Genomic DNA, 14,732 nt, shown 5'->3' on the forward strand with positions numbered 1-14,732 from the left:
TGATATTCAGTGAGTGTTTAGCAATAGAGTTATCAGGGAAAATGGTCAATGACTAGAGAAAACTATTTGGCTTTTCTACCACTCTAGCTTACAGGTTTATCATTTTAAGCTAATGTGGTGAAGCCAAATAATGCCCTACTAAGTGGGAGCTTATTTCACTAAGAGGTGAAATATCTGGCATATTTCCCCAGTTTTCTATTGGTTTTCTAAATTTGTTTTCTCTCTGACCTACCTGTCAGTGATTTTCTGCTGGCCTGGTTCACACCCTTCTTCCTTAGGTAAGATTCTTTCATCCAAGTTGTAAAATTTTTAAAGTCTGCAATTTTTTTTTTAAGTTCTCGGTTTTCTTTGATCCTCCCTTTCTACATTTCAGGTCTCTCACTTCCCTGTCATGGGCATCAAGTCAGAGATAACTGTTTTCCTCATGCAAATATGAAAAAAAGAGTGTGCATTCATTACATGAGAACATTCCACAAAATGGTGGAACAAGGTCACTCACATGGCCAGAGACCTAAAGAAAGCCAGTCTGGGTTTAAACAACTTTCAGTGCAACGAAATAATCATTTTTGAGCACTTATTACATACAAGGCACTGTGTTATTTTCATATTATTAGCATTCAGTAAAACTTTGTTGAATTGAATACTGAAGCAACTAGATAGTGAAGTGCATAGTACTGGGCCTAATGTGAAGAACACCTGAGTTCAAATCTAACCTCAGCTACTGGCTCTGTGACCAGTCTTAACTGCTGTCTGCCTCAGTTTCTTAAACTGTAAAATAGGGATGATAATAGCATCTACCTGCCAGGATTATTGTAAGGACCAAATGAGATAATATTTGTAAAATGCTGGGACATAGTAGGCATTACATAAAAACTTATTTCCTTCCCTTCCCCTGGTTTGTTCAATGAAATCATGAAATGTGATTAATGGAGAATTAGCTGTATTACTGAGTATAATTTCCTCAGCTTCTATTGTGAAGCCTCCAAGGAAGGAGTTGACATAACACTGGTAGACTAGTCAATTTAATCCTTAGGGAAAAAATGTGGACTTTGTCCTTTGATGGAACTGGTGAGCCTCAGCTGGTATTTTTTTGTGGATCCATAAGCTTGTATGATTGTTACATGCCAAAATGTTTTCCCCAGAGGCCTTGAAACCTAGAAATCTTTAGGTTTTTGGCTCCCACTTTTTAGCTCAAGGCCAAGGTCAACAATCTATTGTACTCAATCTAACATTGCATACCGAGTGATTTTGAGGAGTATAGTTACAGCCAGTCACATAAAAAATTGTTGAGTAGTTATATTTTTCCCCTGGAGCCTCCTTACCCCCTTTTTTCTGGGAATTACCTACTACCCCCAATGTCAGATTTTATTTCTAAGGGATTGTTAATTACTTCTAACCTGTGTTCTAACAATGGCTTTGTAGCTACAAAGGAAGTTCAACAAGAGAAGCTTCCTTTTTTATGTAACAAACTCTAACTCTGCCAAACAGGCTACTAAGAGGAGCTGGGAACCAATTGGTAGCAGCAGGGATCTCTGGCATGCTCCACCCTTTCCCCTATCAGGGTGTGAATGAATGAAGATTTGCAAACTTTTATGACAGATTCCCAACACTTGAGTTAAAGTATGGAAGACTCTTGTTCAAATTCAAATATATTATTTAATTAAACCATTATCCATCTATAAGACCTTAGAATAATAAACAGAATCACAAAATCTCAAATTTGAAAGTGAAATGAGACAACCCCTGGTTCAACCCAAAAAGGAATCCTCTCTATAGCATCCTGTGAAAGGAATCAAGATTCTGCCTGAAGACCTCCCCAAATGGGGTTAACTATTATCTCCTGAGACAGCCTAATCCACTTTGGGAAGGCTCTAATAGGAAGCTCTTGCTTTACATTGAACCCCATCTGTTTCGCCTACAAATGTCGCTCCTAGCTTTGTCCTCTGGTGCCAAGCCAAGCAAGCCTAATCTCTCTTCTACATAATAGCACTTGAAATACTTGACAGTAGCTCTTAGGTCCCCTTAAATCTTCTCTTCTTCAGGCTAAACACCCATGTTAATTCGACTGATCCCCTTATATGGTAAGGTGACCAATTCCCTTACTGTCCTGGTCATCCTTTGCAGAACTTGGTCCAGCATGACAGTTTCCTTTACCAGTCTCATTATCAGCTCTTAGAGATTTGGCCAGATGAAAGATAAATATGGATCAGTAAAGAGGAACAGGTGGATCCCATGGCATGGAGTACTCCTTGAAGGCAGTCTTGGAAAGGGCATCAAAGGAAGACCTGTGCTCACCAGTCCAGTGGTCCAAGCTTGATCAGCTCCAAGCTGATGGAATTATTGGCCATATTGCTGAACTGCTGATCCCAGCCAGGGCAAGCAAAAAAATGTTCACTGCTGTGAATGTTTCTTTGGTGCTTCTTTAGGTCATGCATCCGAGTGAAGGGACGCCCACACTCAGGGCATGGGAAGGGCCGTTTACTACCTGGTACACGCTGGTGCACACGAAGGTGCTTCTTCAAGCCCTGTTTTTGGGCAAAGTGATGCCCACACTGAGGGCAGAGGAAGGGGTGCTCACCAGTGTGCACACGCTGGTGCTTCTTCAAGTCTTGCTTTTGGGAAAAGTGATGCCCACATTCAGAACAAGGAAATGGCCGCTCACCACTATGCACACGTTGGTGCCTTTTAAGATCCTGCTTTTGGGCAAACTGGCGCCCACACTCAGGGCAGGGGAAGGGGCGCTCCCCACTGTGCACGTGTTGGTGTTTCTTGAGGTCCTGCTTTTGGGAGAAGCAGCGCCCACACTCTGAGCAGGCAAAGGGACGCTCCCCACTGTGCAAATGCTGGTGCTTCTTGAGGTATTGTTTCTGGGTAAAGCAGCGCCCACACTCTGGGCAGGGAAAGGGGCGCTCATTTCTATGCACCCACTGGTGTTTCCTCAGGTACTGCTTCTGGGCAAAGCAGCGCCCACACTCAGGGCAGGGGAAGGGGCGTTCCTTGCTATGCACCCACTGGTGGGTCATCAGGGCTGACTTCTGCCGGAAGCACTTCCCACATTCTGAGCAGGGGAAAGGCCGTTCCTTTGTGTGTACTCGCTTGTGCACCTTAAGCTCATGACGCCTCTTGAAGTGCTTTCCACATTCAGGACAATGGTGAGGTTTCAGGGAAAGCTCGTTCTCAGAGGCTAACTCCTGGTTCTGTATCTTCTCCATTAGAGCTCTCTCACCTGGAGAAAGGGTATGCAAGACTCCATTATCTCTCCTGTTGCCTCCAGGCTCAGTACTCACCAAACTATCCATCTGTCCAGGGGGCAGGAGATTTGCTTCTTGAGACTTTTTGTGGCTGGAGGGCTGAGAACCTGTTTCCCCTTGTTCCCCTGGGAAATCCCCATTCAATTGCTGTTTCCTAGGACTTTCTTTCCTAGGACACTTCCGGACCCCAACACCTATAAGAGAAAAAAAGTCAGTATTCCCTAGGGGCTTCTAACAAGGGATTGTGGGAAAAGAATTGCTCCAAGGACAAAGCATTAGGACTGAAAGGGATCTTAGAGGTCATCCAGTCGGATCCCTTCATTTTATAGGAAAGTGAGGCTTAAAGAAGTTAATGTTCTTGACCAAAGTCACACAGAAGTGGCATGAGTGGGACCTAAGCAGTGGCGTGCTAGAGCTACCTTGAACTGGAGCCAACTATTGAAATTGTTCATTGTGAGCATTGACACTTCTGAAACTGGCAAATGCTACAAATTAGGGCTTGATTTTTTTGTCTTTTATTAATTGTCTAGATTTAACAAAGTGATGGAGAAAATCTTAATAATGCAAATTAAACTTAAAAATGTGTCATAGGTACATTTCCCCCCCAGAGACCTAGTTGTTAAATGTTTACCAGCACACCACTGGATCCAAATCTTCCAACTCCAACCAACACCAGTACTTATCTACTGTGCCACAGAACAGGAACAGTCTAAATCCCCATAACAACTAATTATATAAATGTGAGTGCTCAATCTATGACACTTGCTGGCTGACAGAGTTCCTGGCCAAAGTTGGTCACCTTAAAAGAGCATGAAGGAAAATCCTCACCTAAGTATGAGCTTTCCAAATTATCTCTTCTCAACAAGTTCTGCTGATCTTCCCAGGTTTCAAAGACCTGTCCCAATGTAGTGAATAGCTCTGGCAGGGCTCCCAACCTGCCTGTTGGAAACGAAGTCAACAAAATTCTCAGTATGTGGTTCCATTTTGCCAAGGTTTACTTCCCACAAACACCTGCTCTCTTAGCTAGCTATGCTGAGGTAACCATTGCCCAACCTAGCCATAACTGATGTCAGGTTATGAGAGCAAGAGGTGTGTCCAAAGCTCTGTGCATGTGCATCAACACATCTACCTTGACATCCTCTAGTACAGGGGTGGGGAACCTTTGGCCTTGATGCCCCTGCCTTGGGCGGAACCTTGATTTTGAAGAGTTTATCCTAATCTGGTTGTCACCATTTCAACCCTTAAGATCTCTACTGGCCTTTCCCCACCTAAATCTATTCCTTTAATTCACACTCTTGGGGACCTTACATAGATTTTCTTGCCTTCTAAATGGATATGAGTCAAAATTATTCTCTTCAGTAAGACCCTCTTAGCCTATCAGATCTATTTCTCACAATTCTCCAATTCAGACACTAGATGAAAGAAGTGAAGGAAATTTTCTCCACCTTTCCTGAAACTGAATCTTCCCCACAGGTAAATGAATGAAAAATCAAAACTCACCAGCACTCAAAGAACTCAGGGTTTCGTAGTTCTCTTTCATCACATCCCAGTACAACTGCTGTTGCCAGGCAGCCAACATCTCCCACTCTTCCTGAGAGAAAGTGATGGCCACATCCTCAAACGTTAAGAAGACCTGAAACCACCAGTTGCACAAGGTCTTATTCCAGTCTTTTCAGGGTTCCCCTGAAAACTAGTTAACAGTTCTCATCCATAGTTAGTTTAGGATACTTATGACTCATTCCCCATATCAGGACTCTTTTTCTTTCTCCTCTTTCCCCACCAAGCTACGGTCTGTGGCCGAGAACCCTGACAAGGACTTGTTCTCCAGAGACCACTGTTTGAATGTGCTGTTTATCTAGGAAGGTCCTGATTTGGATGAATGAAAGAGAAAGCAGCCTTCTACCTTTCTCACTAACACACAAGCATGGATTAATTTATTTATTTATATAATTGTCAATTATATAAGACTGACAGCCTTAGGCAATGAGAATTAGGACAGATAATTTTCAACAGTATGGCAACATGAAGAATTGGTCCAGAGTCTTAACAGCTAGCATTTATGGAGTTCTTCAAGGTTGGTAAAGGATTTTACAAATACTATTTTATTTTATCCTCACAACAACCCTAGGAGGTAGGTATTATTATTATTATCCTCATTTTATAGATGAGTAAACTAAGGCACAGGGGACTTGCCCAGGGACACATCGCTGGTAAGTGTCTGAAGCCAGATTTAAACTCAAATTTCCCTGACTCCAGGCCCAGAGTTCTATCCATTGTGGCACCAGCTGCCGCTCAAGAAATAGAACATCACTGATCACTAATTTGGGGCAGGCTGATTGTCAGCCCTGTCCAGAAAGAGGGCTTCTAATTCAGCCCCAAAACCTTGGGAGGAGCCCTTACTCACAACCTGAGTCCCCAACAAGTTCTGGTTTAGTACTGTCTTAGGTGGAACAGTGCAGAGAGCACTGGGCCTGGAGTCAGGAGGAAATGGATTCAAATCTGGCCTCAGATACCTACTAGCAGTGTGACCCTGAGCAAATCATTTAACCTCTCTCTACCTCAGTTTCCTCAACTATAAAATGGGGATAAATAATAATTATACCTAATTCTCACGGTTGTGAGGATCATATAAGATAACACTTGTAAAATGCTTTGCAAACCTTAGAGTGCTCTATAAATCCTAGATACTATAGTAATTTTAATTACTGCCTGACATAATAGGTACTCCTGCCTCCAACCTCTCCATTCCCTAACTCATCCTTCATACTGCCTCCCAAGTGAGCTTCCTTTGCTCATGTTACTCTACCCAAAAACCTTCCATGGCTCCTCCTTTGTCTCCTGCATCAAATATAAAATCCTAATGCTGGCATTCAAGAGCCTACCGCCATCTCTCTTTCATACTATTCCCCTTCACATATTTGCACTGCTCTCCAACCAAACTGTATATTCAGCCACCACCCTCCCTGCCTTTTTATCTTGCCTTCTCCTACCTCCACATCTTTGCTCACAATATCCCCTTCACCTAGGAAGGGCTCCTGCCTCCCCTGCCTTATCTCTACCTCACTTCGAGACCCAACTCAACCTCTAGCCCTTGCCTCACAAGCTGCAAACCTCTCTCCCTCCTCAAATCTCTCAAAACTGTTTTGACCTCCACTTTTTTCACTTAACACATCATACCCCTGCATTATAGTTTTTTATATACACATCTGTATATGTATATTATATTATATATTAGATCATAAGTTCTTTGAAGACAGAGACTGTCTTATTTTATCTTTTTATCTTCAGTATCATAGTGCTTTTAACATAGTAGGAGCTGAATATTTGTTGAATAGAATTGGATCCCCAAAACTGTGAATGTGCCTGTGCAGAATATGTCAACCCTGGCCTTGTCCTTCAGAGTTTAGGAGTGACCCAGGCTAATTCACAGGGACACACACACCCACTTTGGACATATAGCCAATACACAAACACACAATCATGGAGATACATACCCACATATTATTACAAAGTCATAGGCACCGTCACAGTTGAACACATCTACAGAGTTGTAAACATACAATCCTTTTTCTGCCTCAACACAGAGACAAAAATAAATATATAGGGTTGTCCTCAGAGACCCACAGGGAAATGAGGTACAGGTTAAGTCACATGATCCTCCATTTCCCCATTCTGGAAATATATTCATAGAGATGAAATCAGCTAATACAAACCTCAAAGTCAGCCTTTATGGGAAAAATACATCACAAAGGGCAACAAGAACATGAATATGAGTATGAAAGGAAGAGTACCACTCCTTTGTTTTTGGTGACAGTGGAATATGGGCATGGGCATAGGAATCTGAAAGAATAGAGGTTCATATTGCCTTTTTTTAAAAAGTACTAGTTAGCTAAATCACCATTTCTTCTACTACCTACTTTCCAAATCTATGAACCACCACCTACATAGCTGCTTTACAGCGGCAGGGAGTAATAGTTGTGGGGTCTCCAAAGCAGAGGGAACGGGGAAATCCCTCCAATTTTCTGTCCCTGGGGAGGGTTCGGGTCACTTTCGTGCATGACTGAAAAATCACCTAGATACATTCATTCAAGAGCCAGGCCTTTGGGCCGCATCTCACCCAGAGCCACATCTACTTGGTGGGTGGGTCGGTTGGTCACCCAGACACAAGCACACAGAGCCCACCACTTTCTCTTTTACACTCTCCACCCCTCAGTGCCCCAGTGTAATTCAAGGGGCCTACCTGAGCTGCTTTGACCTTGGCCATGGCCCAGGCAGGAGCTGCCTCCTTCTGTTGCCTCTAGACAGGTGGAACTACACTTGTGCGATAATGGCTCCTTTTAAGAACCCTGCCTAGAAGAAATCCAAGAACTACCTTTCCCTCCTTCCTTCCTAGGCTCTGATAGAGTAGGGATAAAGGGAAAAAGGAAGCTGAAAGTGGGATAAGGAGGGGCGGGATACAGTTCCTGGGACTATTGCGCATGCCTATATCTACTTTTCCATTTTACTAGGGTTGGAAAGGGGAGGGAGCAAGCAAGAGGGGCTAGGGCTGGAGAGCAGAAGGGAAAGGGACGGGGAAGGAACAAAAGGAGAGGGGGAAATTGAAGAGCCCTTCTTACACTATAAATAGCCTTTGGGCCAAAGAATGGGTCCACTGTTTCCTTCCTCCTTTCCTCTGGGCACTTTGCACATGATAAATGCTCAATAAATATCTGATTATATTAATTAAGAGGTTCTGTTTCCTACGCTGTCATGTCACTGAATCACATAGCTTAGTGCCTGGTCTTGAGGAGCTTGGGGTTGCTCTGGGTAACTTGAAAAGCAGAGCTCCAAACCAGCAGAGATTTGCTGGAGGGAATGCAAGTGGACAGAATAGAAGAAAACCACTCAGGGTTTCTGGAAATAGAGATGGACGATAAAGTTACGGGATCTACGCACTGGCATTGCACAGAGAGGTTAGTCAGAAATTCCCTATGTGTCGCTAGCAAGATGCATCCCTCTCTTAAATTGAGTCTCAGTTCTAATGTTCTATGACCCCGTGATTTTTTTAGCACTTCAAAGCTGCCCTGATGTCAGCACTTACCCCACAGAAAGAGTCCATAGAAGTCCTCTCAATTGCTCCTCTCTGTGCCGCAGTCCTAAGCCATTCAGCCTACTTCCAGTTCCCTCCTTCTGTTGCATTCCCTCTGAAGAAGCTTCTTCCTTTGGCTTAGTGAGAGGTAAAGTAAAACTACCTTCTCTGGAAACTTAGAAGAAAAGCAGATGTCCTTACCTAGTGAGAACACTTTAGTCCAGAGTCTCACCTTCAGTTTTTCATGTTCAAAAAGGAAGTTAAATGACTTGTTCAGGGTCACACAGCTAGCAAGTAAGCATCTGAAGCCAGATTTTAATTCAGGCCTTTCTGACTCCAGAGTCAGTACTCTATCCCCTATACCACCCAGCTTGATAAATAAATAAAAGAGCAAATATCATATGCAATGAGGATACACACCACTTTCAATGTTTGTTTCAATGACGAAAGGATGCCCACTCTTCTCAGTATTATTTGAAATAGTTCTGGAAATGCTAGTAATAATAATAAGATGACAAAGGAATTAAAGGAATAAAAGATAGGTAAAGAGGAGATAAAAGACCCTGTTTGCTGATGACATGATGGTTTAGTTGGAAAACCCCAGGGAATCAGCAAAGATGCTAATTGAGACAATTAATAGCTCCAGCAAAGTTGCAGGCTACAAAATAAATCCTCAAAAATCAACAGCATTTCTATGTAATAATAAAAAAAACATAAGAAACAATAATAGAAAAAGAAGTACCATTCCAATAACTACAAATGCACAACATATCTGGTATCAGTCTCCCAAAGTACTCAAAAGACTTGTATAGGTTCAATTATAAAGTGCTCCTTAAAGAAATAAAGAATAGGGGCAGCTAGGTGGCGCAGTGGATAGTGTACCAGCCCTGAAATCAGGAGGACCTGAGTTCAAATGTGACTTCAGACACATAACACTCACTAGTTGTATGACTCTGGGCAAGTCACTTAACCTCAATTGCCTTGCCAAAAAAAAAAGAAAAAAAGAAAAAATGAAGAACAACTTAAACAACCAGAGGAATATTCAGTGCTCATGACTAAGCTGTGACAAAATAAGAAAAATGACAATATAACCAAAATTAATTAATGCTTTATCAATCAAGTTACCAAGGGGATATTTTGCAGAACTAGAGAAAATGACAAAATTCATTTGGAAAAAGAAAAGATCTAGAATATTAAGGGAAATTATGAAAAGAAGTAAGGATGAAGGGAGAATAGCACTTCCAGACCTCAAACTATATTTTAAAGCAGCAGTCATCAGAACCATCTGGCATTGGTAGAGAGATCAGCAGAACCAGGAAAACATTGTACACAGTAACAGCCACATTGTATGATGACTAACTTTGAGAGATTTCGCTTTTCTCAGCAATGCAAAGAACTACAGCATCTCTAAAAGTCTCATGGTGGAAAATGCTATCCACATCCAGAGAAAGAACTATGGAGTTTGAATGCAGATCAAAGCATACTATTTGCTCTTTTTTTTTCTTCTGCTTGTTTTGTTTCTTCTTTCTTGTGGTTCCTCCTATTGGTTCTAATTCTTCTTTACAACATGATTAATATGAAAATATGTTAATAGGACAGTATATGTACAGTCTATATCAGATTGTATGCCGTCTTGCAGAGGGAGGCGGGGAGAGAGGGGGAGAAAATTTAAAACTCAAAAGTTTATGGAAGTGATTGTTGAAAACTAAAAATAAATTAATTAAAAGATAAAACACAAAAAACAAAAAAAGAATAGAGATCAATGGAACAGATTAGACAAGGGAGATTTAGAAACAATGGAACTCAATAACCAAGTGTTCGATAAAGTGGAATACATAAGTTATCTATAGAAAAACTCCCTGTTTGATAAAAAACTACCAGGAAAACTGGAAAGTAATCTGGCAAAAATTGGGCTTAGACCAACATATTACACCACATTCCACAATATATTTTAAATAGATACATGACATTAATATTAATGACTATACAATTAAAAAATAGAAGACAAACATCATATATTTCTCACAGCTATGAGTAGGAAATGTAATCTTAGCCAACAAGAGATGGAGGCAATTACAAAAGATAGAACAGATAATTTTGATGACTTGAAACTGAAAAGCTTCTGCACAGCCAATATTAATGCATCTGGGATAAAAAGGGAAGTGATAAAATGGAAAAAATCTTTATCAAATTTCTCTTGATAAGGGTTTGCTATACAAGATACACATAATTAATAAGTATACATAAAGAAAATAACCATTCCCCAATAGATAAATGGTCAAAGGATATGAATAGTTCTCAAAAGAATTGCTGGGTATTCACAACCACATGAAAAAATGCTCCAAATCACTAATAAGAAGAAAAATACAAATCCAAACAACTCTGAGGCTTTATCTCACACCCTGAAAAGTGGCAAAAATTACCGGAAAAATGGCAGTGATCAATGTTGGAGGGGCTGTAGAAAGACAGGTACACTGATATATTGTTAGTGGAGCTGTAAAATGGTGTAACCAATTTTGGAAAGCAATTTGAAATTACACAAATAAGGTGATTAAAATATTCATACCCTCTGAATCAGAGACTCTATTATTAGGGTTATTCCCTAAGAAAGGTGTAGATAAGAAAAAGTCCCCATATACTCCAAAATATTTATAGTAGCACTTTTTGTAATAGCTAAGAATCAGAAACAAAGTAGCTGCCCATCAACTGGAGAATGGCTAAACAAATTTTGGTATGAATGTAATGAAATAGTACTGTGTGATAAGAAATTATGTGTGTGATGAATACAGAGAATCATGGAAAGATCTACACAAAATAACGTATAATGAAGTAAGCAGAGCCAAGAAAACAATGTACACAGTAACTACAACAAAGTAAATAGAACAACACACACAAAAATTAAAGTAAATATAACAAAATCATAAAACTGAACATGTTTTTAGGCTTTTTCAATGAATCTATAAGTTGTGTGGACTTTTTTTCATTCACCCTCCAAAAATACTATTTTTGGTTCTCTGGCAGGGGAAGGAGCAGGGACACATAGGGTTCAATGATATGTAAAAAACAGAAAATGTCACTTAAAAACTTTTTTTCTAAAGAAAGAAATTCTACCAGAAGGCATAAGGAAGTTGTAACTAAATGGAAAGATAGATCTTTGGAGAAACAAATAAAGGAGGTGGTAGAGTTGGTTTTATTATGTGCCCAAAAGCAACGAAAAAAAACTATTTCATGGTAAACTTGGTCATTTCACTTTGCAGTGCTATTAGTAAGCATAAACAAAAATACCACCAAGAAGATCATTACTTTTTGTGCCCCAACTGTTTGTGTTCCAAAAGATGAAGAGATTGGGAAATGTTATGTGTGTATATATATATATATATGTATATATATATACATATATATGTATATATGTATATATATTATACACACACACATATATATATGTATGTATATATATATACATACACACACATACACACATATCTGAATATATGGTGACTTGAATGCAAAGGTATGCACAAGGAAGGGATTGCAAAAAAAATGTGTTTGAAAATGTGCTTCAGAATTTAGAAACAAAAGAAGACCAGAAGTGTTCAATGACTTGTCCAAAGTCTGGGTTGAATTTAACAAACACTTATTAAGCAACTACCACGTGAAAGAAAGGTGTTATGATAGATGCTAGGGAAACAGACAAGAATGAAATAGTCCTTGCTATCAAAAAGCCTCAAGCCTGGATATCACGAATACATTTTTTACAAAGAAATCTGAAAGGTACTGGACATGGTGAGCACCAAATGACATATCCAAAAAAAAGAAAGAAAGAAAGAAAAAAGATTAACTATGTCATAACAGTCAGGAAGCCTGTAATTACTGAAGGAATCAATTTAAAATCAGCTATTAATGTGCAGTCACATCATCAGCTATTTAGAGCAAAGGTCAAAATAGCATCAAATGAGAAGAAAGGATAAAAATGAGATGAGAAGACATTAGGCAATTACAAAAGCTCCATCCTTCCCTATTTAAACATCTATTGATGCTGAAAAAAATGGGAAATGGATAAATGAAAAGGTGACTGATTTTTATTATAATTAGTTCTTACCTAAATGTACCTGATATAAGTCAGTCTCCAAGAGAAACAGGCCAAAAGAACAGAGAGACTGATGCAGCCAGCAAACATTTGTTCTTTTTGCCAAGTAAAAAAAGATGCAAAAGCAACACTGGTTTAGAGTAAAAACTCAATTGTAAAACATTACAGAGTAGGATGGCACCACTATAACCTTAGAGAAAAATAGCAAATTGTGAAGTAAGTCTGGAAGACATGAATTTGCATGAAACCCAAATAAACCCAATCATTCCTAGTTGGATGAAGGACAACAAACTGACAGAAAATGTTAACAGGTTGCCACATTTACTTGGACCCTCCAGTCACATTATACTTCTTTTTCAAAGGGTCAGGCACTTAATTTGGAGAACTGCCTTAGAGGAAAAGGGAAGGAACTGTCTTCTAATTCACCATAAGGAGGTTTTGCCCAGTAGATGTTCAGATCACAGCGTTGGGAGGTGGCTTTGAACTGAATCTTCTAGGAATTGTGGGCAAGCAGAGAAAACTGCTACTTTGGATCCTCTAGTCACCCTCCAGGCTTTCTCTTTCTCCTCCTCTGGGCCATGTCCCTGCCCTAAGGGGCCTCTGGGACATCCATGGCCTTGGTTTCACCAAACAAGAAAACTAGGATCTTGTCACTAGCCAAACTGGGGTATTCAGGTCCAGGCCACCACAGGGCTGTTTTGTGACTAGGTTCAGAGAAAATCGGCAGCAGCAGGATTATATAATAATGACCCTTATAAAGCACAGTACTTTATACTTTTAAAATCTATTACATCCCCATCTATTATCTCACGGGCTCCTCACAACAACCCTGAGGTTGGCAGGGCAGGAATTGAGAAATGAAGCCCAGAGATGTTCAATGACTTGCCTAAAGTCTAGGTTTAATTCAACAAACATTAAGCAACTACCACATGAAAGGATGGCATTATGAGAAAATGGGAGTCCATTAGTCCCTAATAGTGAGGTTAAGGAACTAAAATCAAGCACTCAAGATTAGGGAAAATTCGAACCCTGCCCCACCTTGCAGAGGGGATTCCTGCTTAGGTGAAAGGTTGAGCTAGATGACCTCTTAGACTCGTGAAGATCTAGTACGGACTCTAAGAGGACCTAGGTTGTAGTCCTAATTCTATTATTTGGCAGCTGTGTGACTTGGGAAACCTCTAACTCCTCCACATCTTCGTTTCTTCATTAGGAAAACGAGAGAATTGGACGAGGTAGTCGCTAAAGGTCTTTTCAATCCATGACCCATATTAAATTTGCACAGCACTGAGCGGCACGTGCCAAACAACTCGGCTATTTTGAAGACTTGTGGAGCAGGCCTGTCTGCAGGAAGGGTGGAGGACTAAGGGTCACTGGCAATCACAGCTGCCCACGTACATCTAGGGCCGCCCGTTAATGCGGCGCGCGCTGTTTGCTGGGAGATTGAAGGCTGCCCAGCTTCCACCTCGCGAGCCACGGGCTAAAGCAGTGAAGCACGCTGGGACATCGGAGCCCTTTCTGCAACCACGGGAAGCCAAGTGAGGCAGAGCGGTGCACCCTGGGAGATGTGACTTCGTGTAGAAGTGGTCGGAGCACAGCGAGTCCGAGCCTGTGATCATACCAACAACTAAGACTCCTCTACAACGTAAAAAGGAGGGGGAAGTTGGGAGGGAGAGAAAGGGGTGTGCTCGTCGGAGTAGAAGATGACTCACAGGATAGGCGCTCTGTGACGTCACTTCCTCTGAAGTGGAAACGTAAGTGCTCAACCGGAAGGAGCGGTTGCTAGGGGCCGGTTACTTAGGCAACAACGGTCGAGTCTTTGTGAGAGGTTTCTGGCCTGGGGCGGGGGTGATGTGGGGCGGAGGGGTTGGGGGAGGGGGAAGGCCTAGTGTTTTGTTCTTGGGGCCCCAATAAAGAAGATGTCCTCCTTGCCTCCCCAGCCTGCCCTCCCCCCGAGGGGGGCAGTGTTAGTATCCCCCGTTTGGCCAGCGCTTGTAGCTGGACCTGGATGGAGGCCAAAGACGTGGCTCCCGCTGGCTGACCTTGGGCGCCTGGCCTCTCTGATCTCTCAGCTCCCGCTCCCAGGCATCGCCTCCTTGGAAGAGGCCTCCCTGGACAGTGAAGAGCCGCGAACTGGGAGTCGGGAGAACGATAGGCTTGCAGGCCAACCAACTACTGACCTGCCGCATGGTCTTGGGTAATTTGCAGCGCTCAAATGCTGGCTCTGCTTGAGCAGCTCTTCAGGCTAATTGTTATCTCCTTTTAACAGAGGGGGGAATGGAGAGGTTAGCTAATACCTGGTGCCTGGGAAGAAAGAGAATCTCACACG

General features: G+C 41.5%; 1 protein-coding gene across 3 annotated transcripts; it reads right to left on the minus strand.

Moving 5' to 3' along the window:
• Positions 1 to 1,639: 1,639 nt before the first annotated feature.
• LOC110201932 (uncharacterized) lies at positions 1,640 to 14,188 on the minus strand. 3 transcript variants are annotated; one of them, XM_020977822.2, is made up of 5 exons: positions 13,445 to 14,188; positions 8,332 to 8,494; positions 4,752 to 4,884; positions 4,080 to 4,190; positions 1,640 to 3,445 (listed from the first exon to the last, which is right to left on the minus strand). In XM_020977822.2, the coding sequence occupies exons 2-5, from the start codon at positions 8,347 to 8,349 to the stop codon at positions 2,292 to 2,294; spliced, it is 1,416 nt and encodes a 471-aa protein (XP_020833481.1). In that variant the 5' UTR covers positions 8,350 to 8,494; positions 13,445 to 14,188; the 3' UTR covers positions 1,640 to 2,291. The 3 variants fall into 3 exon arrangements, with proteins under 3 accessions (XP_020833481.1, XP_078009057.1, XP_020833479.1); XM_078152931.1 differs by lacking the exon at positions 13,445 to 14,188 and having other exon boundaries at positions 8,332 to 8,997; XM_020977820.2 differs by lacking the exons at positions 8,332 to 8,494; positions 13,445 to 14,188 and adding an exon at positions 7,492 to 8,294.
• Between the last annotated feature and the right edge of the window lie 544 nt (positions 14,189 to 14,732).

The sequence above is a fragment of the Phascolarctos cinereus genome, unplaced genomic scaffold, assembly GCF_003287225.1.
Source record: "Phascolarctos cinereus isolate Bilbo 61053 unplaced genomic scaffold, phaCin_HiC Scaffold_1;HRSCAF=81, whole genome shotgun sequence".
In the NCBI taxonomy this organism is placed as follows: domain Eukaryota; kingdom Metazoa; phylum Chordata; class Mammalia; order Diprotodontia; family Phascolarctidae; genus Phascolarctos; species Phascolarctos cinereus.